Source organism: Musca autumnalis, unplaced genomic scaffold (assembly GCF_047663935.1).
Source record: "Musca autumnalis isolate F117 unplaced genomic scaffold, ASM4766393v1 scaffold_4, whole genome shotgun sequence".
Classification (NCBI taxonomy): domain Eukaryota; kingdom Metazoa; phylum Arthropoda; class Insecta; order Diptera; family Muscidae; genus Musca; species Musca autumnalis.
This window is the reverse complement of record NW_027411977.1, coordinates 27,129,501-27,150,120: the sequence shown is the minus strand read 5'-3', so window position 1 is coordinate 27,150,120 and position 20,620 is coordinate 27,129,501. Positions and strand designations below refer to the sequence as shown.

The following is a 20,620-nucleotide window of genomic DNA, read 5'->3' as shown; positions in this document are numbered from 1 at the left end:
TATACTAAGAAAGAGCGATGATGATGAACCCGCTAATAGGGCATATATATTCGAGCCACATGGCGGTGCACGCAGAATTGGCAGGCCAAGGAATAGACGGCGCAAACAAGTGGATGAAGAGATGACAAGGCGCGATATTCCAAAAAACGAAGCACTAAACAGAGAGAATTGAAGATCGTTTCTTAGTTTGGTCTATGGAACAAATGTTCTGAAATGGGTCAGCTAAGTAAGTGTTTTATATTTTATAATTTATATTTTATAATTTCAATTTTGTATTTTATACTTTGACTACCAAAGTTCAGTATTTGGATAGGTTCAGGATGCGTAACTGCCATCCTGGCAGCAACTCCACTCGGAGACCTTGAAGTCCATTGTGATAATCCAGTATTTGGATGTTATCTATTAACTTACCATCATCACTATCACTAAATGTATGATCTCTTGTAAGCTGTGGCTCTTCCTTGGTGGTCGGAGCAGCTGCAGCAGTTGCACCACCTGTAGCCTCCTCCTTATCACTGTCGTAGAATGAATCTGAACTTGGATTTTCCTACAAAACGCAAGCATAAAGCAATCATCAGTTAAAAACTTACACTCATTCCCCTGACTTTAACTTACCCCTTGACCCGAAGCATCGGTACGCATTGAAATTGAACTTGCCGATCGGGTAAGTTCCTGAGCACCCATAATTTCAGCCTCCTGCACCCATTCGTCAACATTAATACCACCTTCACGTAAACTTTGCAAACATGCCTCTGCCTTGGCTTTCTCCGTTTCCGAACGTCGTATCTGATCACGGAACTCTTCAATCTTTGTATCAAGATCAGGCCCATTGGGATCGTTTGGATCTGTACGCTGACCAGAATCACGTAGAGCAACACATACCGCCAATTTTTTGGCATTTTCACGTATCGAAACATTTTCCTTCACAACACGACCGGCCAAATTCTTTGCCTCTTTTGTTAGAGTTTCTGCCGCCGATTCATGTTCGGTTGTCACCTTGCGTATCGGATCATTATCGCACGGTTCAAAATCATATTGTATATGTTGCTTAAGCACCGGATAGAATAGATAACAACATTGTAAATTATATTCTCGTGTCAATTGTTGAGCTTGATCTCGGATCTTGCCAAACGAGTTTTGTGTTGCCGAACAGGTTAATAATTCGGTACGACCCATTAGGGTCAAGTACTCGGCTACACGTTCAAAAACATAATTTTCCATTGTGGTCATTGTTGTTTGTAAATCAACGGTGAAATAACGATTCTGATGAGCATTGGCAGCGGCCAAACTTAAGATGTAATCATTGCGAGCTCCGGTAGATTTTTCCTCCAGCAATTCCTTGCGCGATGTTACTCGGGCACTGTTCTTTTGCAGCGAAGTTATTGATTGGAAAAATGAGCCTTTCTTCTTTTTTAGCTTCTCTTCAATATCCCGGGCCTTATCACGTACATCATGGGCACAATGTTCTTCATCGAAATACTGTTTCTTGGCCTTGTCCAAGTCACCAACACTCAAGTGAAGTTCCTTCTGTACGTTCACAATGTAGGAAAGTGACTTTTTGGCAATACCCAATTTATAGTCTCTCAGAACTTTAGCCTCATCGGCAATTTGCTGTTGAAAAACTTCAATGGCAGCAAGGCGAGCACGGGCCAATTTTTCATTTTCTTCCAAGACCGTACGCCAGACACTCCACATGTTCCTGAAAAATGGGGAAGGGGGAGAAAAAACGTTTTTAGTTTATCGGCCAATGAAATTGGGGGTGTATTTGTCAGTTTTTTGCTTGTTTATCTATTAATGGGTGTGTATGGTTGTAGAGATTTCAATGTGCTACATTTGAATTGTTCCAAATTATAATCCACCCCCTAAAAATACTCGTAGTTATAAATGTTTCAAACTGATTAGATTTTTAGAGACAGACACTTACAAAAAATAAATATTGTATGTAGTTCAGTGACCCATATTTTTTGTTGTTTTATTACGTCATGTACATCGAAGTGACGGGTACTTTTTATTTGTATATTTTTATTTGGAAGCCAGTTTAATCCCAGTTTTGTTGTTTTAATTTTAGCAATATTTTATTTTGCATGAGTTATAAGGGACGACATTGAATACTTTCGGGAAAAACAGAAAAGAATATTTGAAACTAAAATAAAAAACTAGATGAACTGAGATTTATTTGCTGCTAATAATCCTCTTTAAGTTAAAAATAGTTTCAAATAAACTTATGGTCCACCAGAGAGGGAATAAGGTGGCTTCGAAATCCGACACAAATTTTTGTAGGATTCCATTTCTAGCCGCAACAATGAACTGGTAAAATTTTTCATTGGTTTGACCATAATTGCGACGTTTTTGTGAATTTTCATGAAAATTCACTTTTAGCCCCATAGCCATTCAATCTTGGATGCAAGTGATCTGGCATGTCATCTTTTTAGCATCTTCATCGATAAAATTTATATGAGCGTGGAGCCCAAAAAATGCTATTCATTTTTGGATCCAAAGCATTTACACCAATGGTTTGACATGTAATTTTCACCAATACTTTGGCATATCACTTCCACCAATGCATTGGCATGTCATTTTCACCAACCCTTTGCAATGACATTATCACGAGAGTTTTAACAACGTTGGTTGTGATTTCGAGTCTCCGACAACATCAAGCCTATTGTAAATAATTAATCTTTTATATTTAGAAAAATGTATATAAATAAAAACACAAAATTCATCTCTATTGGATCGATGGAATGGGTTCAAATGCTGATGAAAATATCGGATCTTTCAAGACTTCCTTTGCATTGGTTCAAATGCTAATGAAAAGATCGGATCTTTCACGACTTCGTTTGAACCAATGCAAAAGATGCCATGAAATCACGTCATCGCATGGAACCCCATACTTCAAATTTTGCTGGGTATGGAAACAAAGATCGCTAGGTTGGCACGGGTTAACGTTAACCAATCGCCATAAAATTTCATTTATAAGGTTTTTGAATCAAATGGACAACAATTAGGGGGTAGGAGTTCCAAAAAATGTTTTTTGGTCGTCTTTCAACCTATGAAAGTAAAATTAAAAGCCATTGCAGACGGATTTGACCATACACCCAATGTTTGAGAATTTTCGACGGGTTGGTAACTCACCCCTATAGAAAACATCCCAGTAGGAAAACAAAGAAAAAGAAACACAAACCCCTCCACAGTTGACGACCCGCGCAAACGTTTGAGGACCATGATCTGGGACCTAAAAAAATTGGTAAAATAAAAATTCTAATAATTTCCGTAATTAACGATATATTTCAGTAAGTTACCGATCAAAAACAAGTAGTCGTAAAATTCTACCGATAGCAAGATTGCTGTCAACTTTTATTTGAACTTTTCGTTCATAATTTTGCGAAGAAACATCGAACTGACTGTGGTACAGGCACATTCTACTATAGACACAAGCAAAGTTATCTGGTAGCTGATGCAGATAATGTACTCAGGTTATGTACTCCAAACTATTTTCGCAGTCAAAGCTCACATTTTTAGGGTTTTTTTTCGATTTTCATGATTTTGCTAACAAAATGTTGTAGAGAATTTTCACAGCTACAACATTTTCTTCTTTCTCATTTCGATAGGGCTTGCTGTTTCCATGCAAAATTCTGAAAAACGCAAAAAAACCATACAAATTTGACCTTTAACCGAGATTTATTTAAAATAACCCTCCGCCGATTTTTTTATACTCTCCACTATAATATAGTTATACCCTAAATTTGTAATTCCGTTTGTAACACATCGAAATATTCATCAGAAAACCTTTAAAGTATATATCGACGCCTCCAAACAATAGTATGCTAAGTCGACTTAGCATGTTTTCAAGTTCTTTACATTTTTATATTTAACGTACTTTTACTTCAATTCTGTCAAATTTTGGTAATAATCGGACAATCCGAACAGAAGTTATAAACAAATATTTACTTAGCATAGTACTGAAGATCAAAGAAATTTCCAAACTTTTAGAATTCGTCCTGCAAAAGTCACTGTTCAGAATTAGCAAACTATTATTTGGAGGTGTCGAATGTCCTTTAACTTAAATTCTGTCAAATTTTGGTAATGATCGGTCAATCCGAACAGAAGTTATAAACAAATATAGACTTAGCATAGTACTGAAGTCCAAAAAAATGTCCACACTTTAAGTGCTTCTCCTGCAAAACTCACTTTTTAGACTTAGCATACTATTATTTGGAGGTGTCGATATATTGTTGATTCTGTTGAAATCGAGACACAGCTCGAAATTTGTTTTTGGTATAGAAGTTTCTATTACTCCTAGGATGTTTGGTATTGCAAATGGTCTATATCGGTCCACGTTCCATAGAACGGTACCTTCCCGAATTACGCTATTTTGAAGGTTCGCCACAATCTAAGCAGCCTTCATTTACAGTTAGTTCAGGAGCATCGAGGTATGCTGTTAATTTTGTATGACCAAATTCCGTCAAACTTTCCAAATTTGTTAAAGTGTCTGTCCAATTCGGGCGAAGCATGGGGACATGTGTCGACATATCAACACTTTGTCTACTATTATGGTGACAAAGTCAACACTTTGTCAACATGTTGTCAACTATTGATGCTTTTATCTTAATAAGAAGAAGCATTGATTATTTTAATAGCTGATATCCAAACGATTGTTTGGTGTAAAATAATTTTGGCGCTTCGTGAAAAAAGTGTTTTTGTGAAAAATCAATAAAATATAGTGAATTTAACGTGTGATTCAGCTTTTAATAACAAGTATGACCAAAAGAAATTATAAAAGACAAGTGAAAAATGGACAATTATGAAAATACAAATTCTGAGGCGGCTGACAACATGTGTGGTGAAACTTCGACAATTTTGTGGAATCTTTAGAGAAGATTATGGACCTGGCGAGTATAATGTTCCGTCTTGCAGGAAATGCGGAACCCAATATACATATTTGAACACGACATAATAATGAGTTATAATGTCCACTGTTTATACACCTGTACATTTTGTTTTTTTTTTTTTTACATGTTTATTCTTTTCAATTCCTAGATGTTATATGAACATTTAGCGAATCGCATGATAAAAGGTTAAATGAAGCAGAAGAAGAAATATTTTGAGCAGACAAGTCGCACCAAGTCTTATGGCAAAGAAAATAAAAGGCGATGATATTTCTGACAATGAAAACGACTTTGTTATTATTTAAATATTCAAATGTTTAGCCAGCCTCGAAAACATTGGCTTTATTTTGAACTTATGTGGAATTTTGGACTTAGCCCTTATTTACTACGCAATTTTTACTTTTTTAGCATTTTCAATAATATGTATTTTTCTTTAATAAAATATGTATATTATTTAAACAAAAGTGTAAGATCATCGTCTTATTAAACGTACCATATAGCTTTTTAATCTATAAAAAGTTCATATAAGCCAAAAAACTTAGTAAGGGAAGTCTGGTACCAATGTCTTCATATGACCCTTTATGAACTATTGACTCACTACCTCCAATGTCTCTACTGACTCACTACCTCCAATGTCTATACTGACTCACTACCTCCAATGTCAACACATGGTTCCTCAGGAACTACTGACTTACTACTGACATACTAGTTCCAATGTCAGTACTGACTTTCGAATGACACGTTCATACAAAATGTCTATAGGAAATTACATTAGTTGTCTACAGTTTGTCAGTAGTACTGTTGACAATGTCAGTAGTAAGTCAGTATAGATTCACTATTGACATTTCCTACAGGGTATGTATGTATATGGGTACTACATTAAATTATTTCTAGACCAAATTCCTTACGTAGCATATTTGGTGCATCCCATACGTGAAATTGGCCTAAAATATATGGAAGCTATATCCTGAACCCGTTCTCACCAAAAGCAATTGTTTACCATTTAAAAATTACCATCCTCAATTTACAGGATACGATAATAAAAATCCATCCTCTCTCTCTAAAGTTAACGGGAAGTAGTTAATGAGAGAAATTTGGAAGTTGATATTAGATATTAGGATTATGGGAGACAAAAACCATGAACAGTTTATTGACACGCATATACATATGCACTAGGGTGGTCTTAAAAAATCGGTGTCGGTGTTTAGTTTTGTTAGATTTTAAGATTGCCAAAATTTGAGCACAATAGGAATATGTTAACACGTGCCACTGGGGCCTCAAAATTTCCATAGTAATTTTTATGGACCAAAGGTGAATTTTTAACGAAATTGCCCTAAAGGCAACATTTATTGTCCAAACGATGAGAAAATTTTACCAGTTTATTATTCAGTGTATTATTCTATAAAAATGTATGTAAATCGGATAAGATTGTGATATTGCTCCAATAGTATACATATTTGGCCAATTGGTGCCCTATAATGTAGCCTTATATTAAAATCCAGCAGATTTTCACAACTTTTCGTAGGATTGAACTACACAGAAATTAACTGGTAAAATTTTCTCTTCGATTGGACATTAAATGTGGGCTTTAGAGCAATTTCGTAAAATTCACCTTTGGCCCTGTACAAATTACACTGTGCAACATTTTCGAGATAATTGTGCGCAAACAATTCCTAATGCGGATTTTATGAAAGTGCAGACCCAGTCGACAAAAACCATATTTGGGTTATGTGTTGTTAGATCGGGTTTAGATTTTATGGTCTCGTCTAAAAATGGCTAAATATTGACTTTTTACAGCAAATCGAGGAAATATTTCTGAAACCAATTAGAATCTTGTTTTGTCAACTCGAAAAACTGCATTTATTGCGTCAATATGCATGATATATCTGAAAACTCCATTATTTTGTATATTTCGCACCATATCTCCAAAACTGTTACATTAGTCGTTGAATTATCTTTGGAAAAATTAGCCGCTGGAATGTTATTCGCAAGTCTTCAGAATATTCCATTCATGTAAAATGCCCATGGTAGAACAAAGCAGGTAAAATAAGTACTACAACAAATACAACTCAACAACAACCACATAGGAATTTGTTTTTGTTTGTACTGTTAGTGTCAAAGATAAATGTAAACAAAATAAGGAAATGTCTATAAATTATTGAAATTTAAAAACTAATATTTTTTCACAATTGATTGAATATTTTGGAAAACATGAATGAAAGCTCGTTAGATTTTCAATTTGAATGTTTCCATATCATTCCACTAAATGCATAATATCTCGCAAAAAGTAGAATTCTTGCAAATAGGTTTGAGGTCGCTGGAAATTCATTGAGAAGCTCTTTCAATCTCTTGTTTTTGAAATCATAAAACACATGTTTATTAGGGCTTTATTTTTTCAAACTTATTAAAATACCACACCGTATTAACAAACGTTGTACTGCCTCTATAAGCGGTGTTTTAGTGTGCGGCAAGTCGTTTGGACTTAGATGAGCTTACATGTCATTTATATGAAGAAGTCTTTATGGGAAATAGGTTTTTTTCTGATGAATATATTTTTTCTTCAAAAAATATACATATATCCCTAACAAACATCGAACATAGAATAACTATAAAAATGTCGTATAGAATTTGACACTAACATTACAGCCCAGTTCAGTCAGCTGGGTATTGCTGTTACCTTTTCTTGTTCTACCATGTAAAATGATTCTATTAGGCTGTTTCTAACATATTTTTATACCCACAGCATTTATGCTAACGAGGGTATATAAACATTCATACGGATAAAATGTACCTCATTGAACCATATCGGTTCACTCCTTCAGGTACCTCCCCCTCAAAAGCTCAAAATTGTTCGGAAAAATTGTGCGCACCATAACTCTTGATGGGAGTGACCGAATTGGTCAATACTTTACACATCCTAATATATCTACCAGATATAGATCAGTTTCGAATATGGACTATATTTGTATACTCCTTCCGGTACATCCCACACAAAATTTTGGATAAATTCACTTTATGACCTGATATCGAATCACTTCGATTTTTGTTGAAGCAACTTGCATTCGCTGCCTCAATTACGGCAGTAAAAGTTTTTTTCAGGGGCATGTCCATACTTCTTGAGAAAACAGCCCGAAAGTTGTAAAAACTCCCCTATGGCACCATATGTAGTGGCTGGAGAACTCGAACCGAATACTGCGTTCGTCCACACTTTGGATATTGCAATATTTCTTCGAATTTTAGATGAAATTCGAATGTGGTGCTTATAAGCCCACTACATCCGGTACCTCCCCCACAAAAGTTCGAAAATATTCGCTAAAATGGTACGCCCGATTTCTCATAGACGTAACAACCCATTTGGTCCAAACTTTGATCCCTAATTATTGTCGAAACTTAGTTTATGTTCATATTTGGCCCTATCTGTCCAATCTTTGTGGTATCACCCACACAAATGTTTAACAGTTTTGTGTGGTTCGAGGATCCTTTGGACATTTTTACCGAAGGTTTTCCTAGTGGCCCTGTTTACAGCGATATTATGTTTTTCGTAGGCTAGTGTGATAAAAAAGTTTTATCTATCGATATCCCCGGAAATGTTTGAGCTTTAATATTATCCATACTTTTGTCGGTTCATACGCCCAACATTTTGAAAACCCCCCTAAATACATACGTTTTTTTGGGAATAAAAGTATTTCAATGCACACATGCTGAGGGTATATCTCTGTCGGCAAAGCCGACTGAAACTTTTTTACTTGTTCAAATACAATTTGATAAATATATCAACAATGCATTGAAATCCCAAATATGAAAATAAACATGCAGTGTGAACATTGTTTGAAATATATTTTGTAGAAAGTACAATATGAAATACCGACTAAACAACATGAAATAAGTATTTTAGAGTTTCAGAATGTTCTGAAGAGATGCTGAGCACATTATTTGGAAAATTTTTGTAAAAGTTACTTGGTTCGACTCCCAATGGTTTAGCTCCGACATCGATTTTTTCCTTTGAGTTTAAACCAGTCTATTTTATTAGTTAGAAGCAACATTGTTTGGGAGCCTAGTGTCTGGGTCCCCATATATAATATTATCAAATTTAAGGTAAAACTCTTTTATGCTCCTCCTCCAACGTGTACAAGTAGCAATTTACAAAAGAAAAAAACTTACCATCTTTCTTCCATGCCTTCCATTTTTATATCCGGTATATTGGGTATCTTCTTATTCAAATAGTGTGAGGATATCTTAAGCAGTGCCTCACTGTACGACTTTTCCACGGCCGAACGCTTAATGGTGAATTGTCGTATATCCTCGAGCAAATCGCATTCATGTTGATTCTTTAACTGCAACTTGGCCACTTGTTCCGTATGTAAATTCTTGAGGAATTTCACATAGTTACCCTAATTAGTCACGAAGGCCAGCAATGAATAGAAGATGGAAATATAAAACAAGACACATATACATAGATAAGTAGTATTCAGGATATAACAACAGGAAATAGGCAATGATTTGAGAATAAAAATAAACGCATAAAGTAAATGGATGAGAGGTGATAGTGGCGATGATGATGGTGATGCATGCGTTATGATGTAAATGATATGTGAGATGAATGTAAAAGTTGGTTGTTAGATGGATTGTCACGTTTGTTGTATGAGTAAATAGCAAAGAAACAGATGAGTTAGTTTTTTGTTTTTAATAAATTATTGGGAGATAGAAAAATACAACAACAAGAAAAAAGACAAACACAAACATTGAATCCACTAAAACAAATTTGTGGATATGCTGGTGGTTTACATTTTTAAAACATATCACAGCTATTTTGGGGGGCTTACCTTACGCGGTGGGGGCTGCATGTTTTCTTATTATTAGTGATTCTAGTATTCTGTTATCCTAATAATAATTTCTATCCAATCTTCAATTTATGGGAATGACAAAAATTTTTGTTTTTTTTTTTTTTTTTTCTTCGTTTTGTTGTTTTTTTTTTATTTCTTCTGGCTGAATATTCTTCTTCTGGTCTTATTTTAGCTCTTCAACGGTACAATGTATAAAATATAAGTGTGTATGTGAGTGTGTGTTTGTGTGTGAAAAAAGGTGTATGCAAATCTTAATGGGAGCACATAGTATGTCCGTTGGTTGGTTAGTCATCCACTTTCGTTATGAGAGTAGTATGTAAGTGTTTTTAGGTGAGTATTGGTGCGTTTAAGCGTTAAGCATTTAGCGGTATTTCTGCTTTCTTTATTATTAGTTTTCTGATTTTTTTTTTCTATTCAACACAAGCACGAACACATGGTCGTTTTATCTAAAAATACAATACAAAAATAGAAGTTAATAAGAGAAATGCAATTGGACAAACAAAAAATAAATGAAAATTATTGACAGGAGGTCAGTATGAATAATTTATTGAGAAAAAATAGGTTTTTTATTTCCACAAGCTAGTGCTTTGAATTGTTTCCAATCGACAGATGTGCAATAAGGTGGTAGTTGTACGATGCATTAGCTGGTTTCATCAATTTAAAAATAAACTTAACCATTACCCCAGGCAAGTGGTCATGTAGTAATGCTAAAGTTAGACGAAAAATAATTGGTTGTGTGTTGTGAAAGCATTTAACTGTAATAATGAAGACCCTCGTTATTGTAATTATTACAAAGAGTTTTGAAAACATTACTGCCTGAATAAATGCAGGTGACGAACTGAAGTTAAACCCACGATCGAGGCCTACTTATAAGGCCATCCATCTGATATCTACATTTCCGATCAAAATATATTGACAACAAAGGTATGTGCAGAGTAATATTTTTGGGGAAATTCTTCTCCTGGATAACCTTATTCTTGAACCTTGCAACATGTAAAGGGCGTTACGTTCGCCCGAGTCACTTTGTATACCCTTCACTCTGAAATACGCGGATCTTATATGGAATAATTAATTGTCTTTGTGTTACGAAATTTCCCATGCCCACATTTTAGGAGCAGACGTTTTTAGACTACTGGAAACCCCAAATATCTAAAAAATCGGTCAGCTAAAATCTTAAAAAACCTAAAATCGGGCGGTACCATAATATGGGGACTATAACACAACGTGGTCCTATGTCAACAATATTTAATCAAGAAGTTTCTAACAACTGGGAACCATAAATGCCAAAGGATAACCAATCTTGCCCGAAAATGATATAAACTAAAAAGAAGTAAGAACGGTGTTAAGTTCGGCCGGGCCGAACTTTTTATACCGTCCACCACGAGTTGTATTGCAGTAAAATGGAACAATTAGTTTCCTTTCTTTTATGAAGAAGACTAAATACCAAATTTAAGCTATTTCAAAATACCGAAATTCGGGAGGTACCGTTCTATAGGGGGCTATATCAAAATTTCGATCTTTACCGACAAATTTCTGGCGGAAAGTTTTTAGACTCAAAGAAGACTAAATAACAAACTTCCGATATTTCGATAAGAAAATATGGGTAAATTTTTCAAAATACCGAAAATCAAGAGGTACGCTTCTATGGGAAATATATGAAGCCGTGGACCTTTACTGATAATTCTCTTCTGGACCTACACCGACGTATTTCAGTCTGAAAAGTTTGACTAAATACAAAATTTCCGCCATTTAGGTGGCTGATTTTTGGTATTTTGAAGGTTATGGTCACAAACCTTCAAAATACCGAAAATAGGGAGGTACTATTCTGGCGTGGTACTATATGAAGGCGTGGACATGTACGGACAAATTTCTGGGGGAAAGTTTTGTTCACCCATCGAAGACTAAATATCAAATTTCAGCCATTTCGGTGGAATATTGAGGCCACATCCTTCAAAATATGGAAAATGTGGATGTATCGTTCAATAGGGCTATATACCGACAAAATTAGAGGGGAAAGTTGAATACCTCAAACGAAGACTAAATACCAACCATTTCGATGGATTATTGTGGCCATAAGCTTCCAAATACCGAAAATCAGGAGGTACCGTTCTATGGGGGGCTATATTAAGGCGTGAACCGGTAACGAAAAATTTCTGGGGGAAAGTTGTGTACCCCCAACGAAGACTAAATACCGAATTTCAGCCATTTTTGTGTGTGAAGACCGATATGGAGCATTTCTGAAGTAAAACTAGATTTGGACAAAACATTCGAAGATCCAAAGTTTGGACGGTTGCTCCGTTCGGATCGTCTTGAAATTTTTTTTCAGCAGGTTGTCCATGCAGCTCGATTTACTACAGTACAATTTCTTTCTAGCACAAGTCGATACTTCCTGAGATATTGGGCAAAATGATCCAAGAAATCCTGACGGCGCCACCCAAAATGGCAAATCCGCAAGATAATTCTCGCAGGGTGTTTCTGATGGGTGCAGACTTTGCACATTATATTATTTCATGCAGTCATATATCAGGTTGGAATATGGACTATGATCCACTCCTTCGGGTACCTCCCACACAAAATTCGAAAAAAGTGTAGTTTAAGAACTCCTCTCGCATCGTATAGATTCTTTTTTCAGTAGGTTGTTCTAGCGGTCTCATTTAAAACGGTACAATCCTTTTCCGGAATAAGTCAATACTTCCTGAGATAATGGTCCAAGCTAAAAAACCCTGCCGGGGCATACTCAAATAGCTATCGTGCAAGATAACTCTAAAACTTTTTTAAAAACATAGTTTATTGTAATTTAATTTAATTAATAGTCTGTCAATGATTTGGTATAGCCCCACATTACGGTACATACAGATTTTAAAGCAAACTCGTGATACAACGGCATATTTATTTTCTTTGTTTTTTTTTTCTTTTTTTGTTTGGGTCAGTGGCTGATGGTATATCTCTGTCAGCACAGCTGACTGATACTTTCTTACTTGTTAACTTTTAGGGGAGAGATACCGGAAGTAGCGCACCGATATTGCCCATTTTCGAACTTAAACAAAGTTTGGAAAAATATTACGAAAGCCAAATTTTGGAACGAATCGGCTGATACGTTCGAGAGTTATCGTGCGCTTCCTTAAAACTGCAGTTTTTCGAAATTTTGTGTGGGAGCCTGATCGAACCTGATCTATGTCTAATCTCTTCGAGAGTTATCGTGAAAAGTTTTGAACATTTGTGGGGAGATATCTAGAGGAGTATACCGATATGGCTCATTTTCGAAAACAAACTAAGTTCGGACAAGATATTACGATAGCCAAATTTTCGATAAAATCTGTTTAACCGTTCGAGGGTTACCGCGCGCTCCATCCACAACGCATGATCACATAACGAGTTTTTGCAGCTTTCAGGCTATTTTCTCAGAAAGTATGGACTTGCCCCTGATGAAAGTTGTACCGTCGTAAGGGCGGCAGTGAATAGAAGTTTTTTCCGAAATATTGTGTGGGAGGTACCCGAAGGAGTGGACCGATTAAGTCCATATTGGAACCTCATCTATGACTGGCAGAAATTTCACGATGTGCAAAGTATAGCCCAAATCGTTTACTCTCTTCAAGAGTTATCGTGCGCAAAATTTTTCGAAGATTTTCGAACTTTTGTAGATGAGGTACCGGAAGGGGTGGATCGATATAACCTATCTTCGCACTTAAACTAAGTTTGGACACCATATTACGAAATCCAAATTTTGGACCGAATCGGTGGATCCGTTCGGGAGTTATCTTGCGCTCCAGCCAGGCAGACAAACGGACGGACATGGCATAAAAAGACATGAAATCGGTGGTACCGTTTGATGGGGGCTCTACCAAAACATTAGAACTATTTTGACAATTTTTGGTGCAGAAGTTTTGTGACCACTGGAAACCTTAAATGTTAAATTACGCAGAAAAAATGCAGCTAAAATCTTCAAAATACCTAAAATCCTGAGGTACCGTTATATCGGAGCTATACCAATAAATGGACCTATGTTTAAAATTTTTGGTGAAGAAGTTTTGTGACCACTGGAAACCTCAACTGTAAACTTACATAGAGGTCGTTGAAAAAATTTAGCAACAATCCTCAAAACAAGTAAAATCCTGAGGTACCTTTATATCGGAGCTATACCAAAACGTGGACCTATGTTGACAATTTTTGGTGCAGAAGTTTTGTGACCACTGGCAGGGACGTACGCAGGGGGGGGGGCACGGGGGGCCCGGGCCCCCCCCGAAATGGTTTGGTCGAACAAAATTTTTTTAGCTACTGTAACTAGTTATTATATTTTTCTCATAAAAATGTTTGTATATTTGAAGATTTCAAATTAAAACTTATATTTTCTTAAGTTTCTTGACAGAAAATGTACATCATTAACAAGTTTTGTAAGAAAATATTTTAAAAATTTTTGTTTGTAAGCTGTTTTTGAGAGAAACTTCCAATAAAATCTGAATTACTTCTTCATGTCATATCATACCACTATCAAATGCTAATTCCTTAATGAATATACCCAATGTCTATTATTTATTCGAACTGTATAGTGCTCTCGAGGCTTAAAACTCATCCGGTTATAACAAAAATAACGAGTTCATTATTATGGGAATGGAAATATATAAAAAAATGTATTGAATAAAATGTATGAAGGGTCGGTCCTTCGTGGACTACATATTGAAAGCCAATTAGAAATTTGTTTTACTGCCATCGCCAAAATTTTGTTATTCTGTTTTAGACAAATTTGCTGTTAAACGGTATGAGAAAATAATGAAGACAAATGAATTTTTGTGCGTCACTTGATTTTTACTTATCATTACCGATGTATAATTGTAACCTCAGTCTTTAGATTAAGAAATTATATACACTAGGATTGTATCGTATAGATTTCATCAAAATAATGATTTAAGACTTCACATGTGTTTGGACGATATTCGTTTCAGACAAGATGGAAGTACTTACCACCGTCCCTCTGTGTCTCTGTTTGTCTGGCAGGTTGGAACTTATGATAACTCTCGTACGGATCAACCGATTTGATTCAAGATATGGATCATATCGGTACCTCTGCCATAAAAGTTAAAAAATATTCACTACAATTGTCGAAGGGACTAACCGATTCAGTCTAAAATCGAACCTAATATGGACTATCTCGTTCCACTCGCAAAATTACTTCCAAAAGTAGATCAAGTTCCAAGAGAATATGTTTGGACAACATCTTCAGGTCCCTCATACAAGTCTAACATAACTGCAGTTTAAAGAATGTTTGAGGATCCTTTGGACATTGTGTAGTCTTGTTTACAGCGATATCCTATTGTTCGTGGACAAGTTCATGCTTCCTGACAAAGCTCTAAATACTACGGTGACCAACTAAAATAACTTATGGGCGCGATAACTATCGAGAGGGGTGTCTCTCAAAATAAGATCCAATTCCAAAATTAATTAGCTTATTACACTATGCAACACTGAAAATGCAAACAACTTCTAGTATTAATTTTTTGAAAGTACATATTTAGACTACAAAAACCCTAGTAGGGTTTTGTCCTGCCAGATCCAGTTCGTATTTTATGGCCTCATCTAAACCGGGCTAAATCTACACTTTTTTGCATTTATCAGGCCTTTATCTCAGAAACGAATAGGAATTTGGCCTTGCTGTCTTTAGCACTGTTGTAACCCTAAACTAGTAGAACTTATCTTTTGAAAAAACCACATAAGAAAAACTTTATCTAGGGCATCAAAATCTATAATATATAGAACATTTTACATAATTACTGAAATTCTGGTCAGTATCGGCTAAACTATTAGGAGTTGAACCAAGCAAATAAAGTTCTCAACAATTCTTCAGAACATTCTGAAACTCTAAAATGCTTACTTCATATTGTTTCAGTGGTATTTTGCATCATATCTTTTACACACGCATTTCAAACACAGTTCACACCAGCAGTTTATTCTCGAATTTCGGACTTCACTACATTATTGACATTTTTATTAAATCGTCTTTGAAAAATGTACTGAAAACAACGGCATAGAGTCATTTTACAACTTTGACATGTTTTGAAGAGTTGTGTATTACATTCCAAGAATATTTTTCCAAAAGAAAATATTCAGAAAAAATTAACGGTTTTGGAGATACGGTGCGAAATGTATAAAAATTTAAGGCAATGCATGTAGTTTTTCGAGTTCATTATTTCTCCAAATATTTTATTCTTGTCCTTATCTATAAATTTGCTTCAGAGGTCAGAAGAAGATTCGCATTGGTTTCAGAGATATAGCCCCGAATTTCTTTAAAAACTCAATATTTAACCATGTTTAGATGGTGCCATAAAATCCGAGCTGGATCTGAAACAACAAAACCCAAATAGGGTTTTTTGTCGTTTGGGTCTGTACTTTCAAAAAATCCTCATTTCGAATTGTTTGCACAAGATCACCTTAAAAATGTTGCATAGTGTTATTAGCGAATATGTGGGGTTCAATAAGGATCTATTGTCCATCAAAGTGTTTGTCATCGAGTCCAAAAACTTCGAATCGTACAATTAAGAAAACAATTATAACGATTCTTTTGTAACATTATATTAAAAGTAAAAATAATCCTGGAATCAGACCCTATCTCTTCAGGTAAATAACACTATGCATAATTTTTAATGTAATCTTGTGCAAACAACGAAATGAGGATTTTGTGAAAGTACAGACCCAAAATACAACAGCCCTAGTTGCGTTTTGTTGAGTCAGATCCAGCTTGGATTTTATGGCCTCATCTAAACATTGCTATATATTGAATTTTTATTGCTTCTGAACTTTGAAGCAAATTTGTAGATAAAGGCCAGAATAAAATATTTGGAGAAATAATGAACTGGAAAAACTACATTTTTTGCCTCAAATGCTATAATATATCTAAAAATTCCATAATTTGTAGACATTTCGCACCATATCTCCAAAACTGTTAAATTTTGCTGAAAGTGTTCTTTTGGAAACATATCAACGACAACGACAGACGAAATTCTTAAAAATTAAGCTAAGATCATCGATATATGCAACGACAACGGCAATTCTTTGTGGTTGTAAAATTCTGTAGCATAAAAACTAAAAACTCATTTTCCTCGAAGAGGCACTTTTGAAAGCGGTGCCCACTGTATGTTTTGTGGGACTCTTTATATGTTTTTGGGGGACTATTATACATATAAAGCATGTGATTAACCGAGAGAGTCTTTAAAAAACTTCTGATGGAGTCCGACAAAAATATCAATTTTCTTACAGTTTTTTTTTGTTAAAATCGAAACTTTGATTTTAACTGTTCAACATTTTTAAAAATTTATTTTTTTACTTCCGCTTCGATAATGGACAAGATTATTAGGTTCGTAATGATCCCACAAAAATATGTGCTGATCGGTTAACTCTTTTTCAAACTACAGTGGTTACAGCAAACTGCTTTAGTAAAAACAGTGCTTTAAAATAATAATAATAGATGGTAACTCAAGGTTTAATAGTTTTCTTATAAAAATGCATGAAAATAGCTTTTCTGATTTTTATAAACGGTCATAACCCATTAAAATAGCTTTACGTAACGCTACACAACATCTGAATTTTTCATGATTTTTGGTCAAGTTGGGCCCCCCCCGAAATGAAATCCTGCGTACGTCCCTGACCACTGGAAACCTCAAATGTTAAATTACGAAGAAACAAGTAAAAAGGTATCAGTCGGCTTTGCCGACAGAGATATACCCTCAGCCTGTGTGGACAGAAATACCTTTTCCCAAAAAAAAATTATGTATTTAGGGGGTTTTCAAAATTTTGGGCGTTTGAACCGACAAAAGTATGGATAGGATTAAAGCTCAAAAATTTGCGGGGATATCGATAGATAGAGCTTTTTTGTCACACTAACCTACGAAAAACAGGGCCACTAGGAAAACCTTCGGTAAAAATATCCAAAGGATCCTCGAACATACCACAATAACTGGACATATAGAGCGCAAATTGGAACATAAACTAAGTTTCGACAATATTTAGAGATCCAAATTTTGGACCAAATCGGTTGGTACGTCTATGAGAAATCGCGCATACCATTTTAGCGAATATTTTCGAATTTTTGTGGGGGAGGACCGGAAGGAGTGAAACTATAAGCACCACCTTCGAATTTCATCTAATATTCGAAGAAATATTACAACATCCAAAGTGTGGACGAACCCAGTATTCGGTTCGAGCGGCAGTGAATACAAGTTTTTTTCCGAAATATTGTGTGGGAGGTACCCGAAGGAGTGGACCGATTGAGTACATATTCGAACCTGATCTATAACTGGTTGATACATTAGGATGTGTAAAGTATGGACCAAATCAGTCACTCCCATCATGAGTTATCGTGCGAACATTTTTTAACTTATGTTGGGGAGGTACCTGAAGGAGTGGACCGATATGACTTACCTTCGAACATAAACTAAGTTTGCACAAAATTTTACAGAGGCCACATTTTGGACTGAATCGGCAGATTCGTTCGAGAGTTATCTTGCGCTCCAACCACTACACACCGTGTCATAGGGATTTTTGTAACTTTCAGGCTATTTTCTCAGAAAGTATGGACTTGCCGCTAATTAAACGTATACCGTCATATGGGGGGCAGTGAATACAAGTTGCTACAACAAAAATCAAAGAGATTCGAGTCCTAAAGAGTCCTAAACTGAACTTTTTCGAAATTTTATGTAGAAGGTACCCGAAGGAGTGGACCGATTGAGTCCATATTGGAACATCATCTAAGTCTGGTAGAAATTTCACGATGTGCAAAGTATGGACCAAATCGGTTAATTCATTCAAGAGTTATCGTGCGCACAAATTTTCCGAACATTTCAGAACTTTTATGGGGGACCGATATGACCCATCTTCTAACTTAAACTAAGTTTGGACAAAATATTCCGACAGCCAAATTTTGGACCGAATCGGTTAATCCGTTCGAGAGTTATCGTGCGCTCCAGCCTGCCAGACAGACGGACGGACATGGCTAAATCGACTCCAAATTCTCTGAAACTGATTTCGTCCAAACATACTTGGGGTCTAAAATCAGTATTTCGATGAGGCACATTTTTCCCGTATGAAAGTGTATATACCCTCGTTAGCATAAATGCTGAGGGTATAAAACAGACCGACATGGCTAGATGGACTCAGAATTTAACTTTGAGTTACCAACAGAAAAACAAACTTAAAATACTCTCCATACTATAGTGGAGGGTATAAAAATCGTCATTACACCTTCACTCTTTAGGCTATCGAGAGTACATTGAGAGTACATATATATATTGATACGATCAAAAATGTGTCTCAGCGAAATAATGGTTATGGACCCAAAGTATGTTTAGACGAAATCTGTTTCAGACAATATGGAGTCGATTTAGCCAGATACGAATGACTGAAGGCCACAATCAAACGATTTTGTACATTTTTTTGTACAATTTCAAATGAAATGCACGCTTTTTGATCAATTAATGTTCCAGCGGAACATCGTTTCACTGAAGCTCAACAATCCTCTTTAGTTATACGGCTGAGGTTATAAGTATGAAGACGATAAAAACACTGTACCTATTATCATTCTTCGAAATTCTATTTACATATATCGCAACAAAATCTCAACTATGCATTATAAAGACATAATTTGATTAAATTTATTTGGATTTAACAATAAATTCGAAAAAAATTTGATAAGCATTTGGATAGAATAAACAATTGTGAGAAACTTGACCCTGAGAATATTTATTATCTATTTCATTTGCTTGGTAAGTGATAAGATTGAAGAATGAATTCAATTGAAAATGCGCCCATTAAACCATTCAAATAGATATTAAATTGAATGGTTTAATGGGCGCATTTTCAAAAGTGTTTTTGTCTAAGACTACTGCCCGAAGTGGCACACTGTGATCCAACTTAAATATTTTTGAACTTTTTTTGTTCAATTAAAATTCGATCTCGAATCGTTTGGAATGTTTCCGAGATCAAGCCTTTAATCTAGGCATGACCGTTTTGCACATTGAATGTCTGGTTTCGGTCCGTAGGTTAGACAACTGCAAACATTTTCGACGGTGGAAACTCCCTTGCTAAAATATGTAAGCCTTGCCAACAGAGATATACTTTCAGATTGTGACATAAAAAAGAAGTAAACCCAAATCTTTTAGACATGACGTCTTCAAACACATTAACTTTTAAAATTTTAAAGAAATCGTTCGAGAACGGATTTTATTTCTTCAAAATTGGATCCTTTAATCACACTTTCCATATGAGACAGAAATTGAGACTTTTATCAAATCCTTTTTGCCCATTTTTTTTTCATTTAGGAGGGTGTTAAGTCGTTTGTGGCTTTGTTGCCGAAAAAATATATGTAGGCCCCACCGTTTTTCCATAGGCAAGTAAAGTTCGAAGATGGGCTATATAAGGGTACAACAGATTTTAGGTATTTACACATTCATACGGGCAAAATGTGCCTTGTTTTAGACCCCAAGTATGTTTGGACGAAATCCGTTTCAGACAATTTAGAGTCGATTTAGCAATGTCCGTCCGTCTGCCTCTCTGACTGACTCGAGCGCACCATAAGTCTCGAACGGATAAACAAAAACAGTGTAAATCCACAAAACGACCATGAAAACGCGACAAAATCGATTGGTTGTCAATGAGAGCCGTACCTAAAATTTTCTGAGCGACATTTTTCCACAACATTTCGAAGGTGAAAAACGTCATCTTGTGGTACTGTTATACCGGCTCTTAAATTAAGGGACGAAAAGTGCATTGAAGGAAGCGAGGTAGAAGGTCGAAGTGCTCTACGAAAATAATCCTCATTCCATTTGACTGAAGACATGTCATCTCAAAAATAAGCTAAAGCAACAGTGAACAAAGATATAACTCTAATTCCTGATGACTTACAGG

At 35.6% G+C, this 20,620-nt stretch overlaps 1 protein-coding gene across 46 annotated transcripts in view; it reads right to left on the bottom strand.

Annotated features, from left to right (window-relative positions):
• nwk (FCH and double SH3 domains nervous wreck) overlaps nucleotides 1-20,620 on the bottom strand; it is a 49,536-nt gene that overhangs the window by 25,019 nt on the left and 3,897 nt on the right. For 24 of the 46 annotated variants that reach the window (XM_073983845.1, XM_073983873.1, XM_073983851.1 and 21 more), the window contains exons 2-5: nucleotides 9,710-10,176; nucleotides 9,048-9,277; nucleotides 616-1,699; nucleotides 412-547 (exon numbers count right to left, since the gene is read on the bottom strand). In XM_073983845.1, the coding sequence (XP_073839946.1) occupies nucleotides 412-547; nucleotides 616-1,699; nucleotides 9,048-9,277; nucleotides 9,710-9,730 (1,471 nt within the window). In that variant the 5' untranslated portion in view covers nucleotides 9,731-10,176. The remainder of the gene's footprint in view (nucleotides 1-411; nucleotides 548-615; nucleotides 1,700-9,047; nucleotides 9,278-9,709; nucleotides 10,177-20,620) is intronic. The other 22 variants (XM_073983849.1, XM_073983877.1, XM_073983891.1 and 19 more) reach the window with 2 other exon arrangements.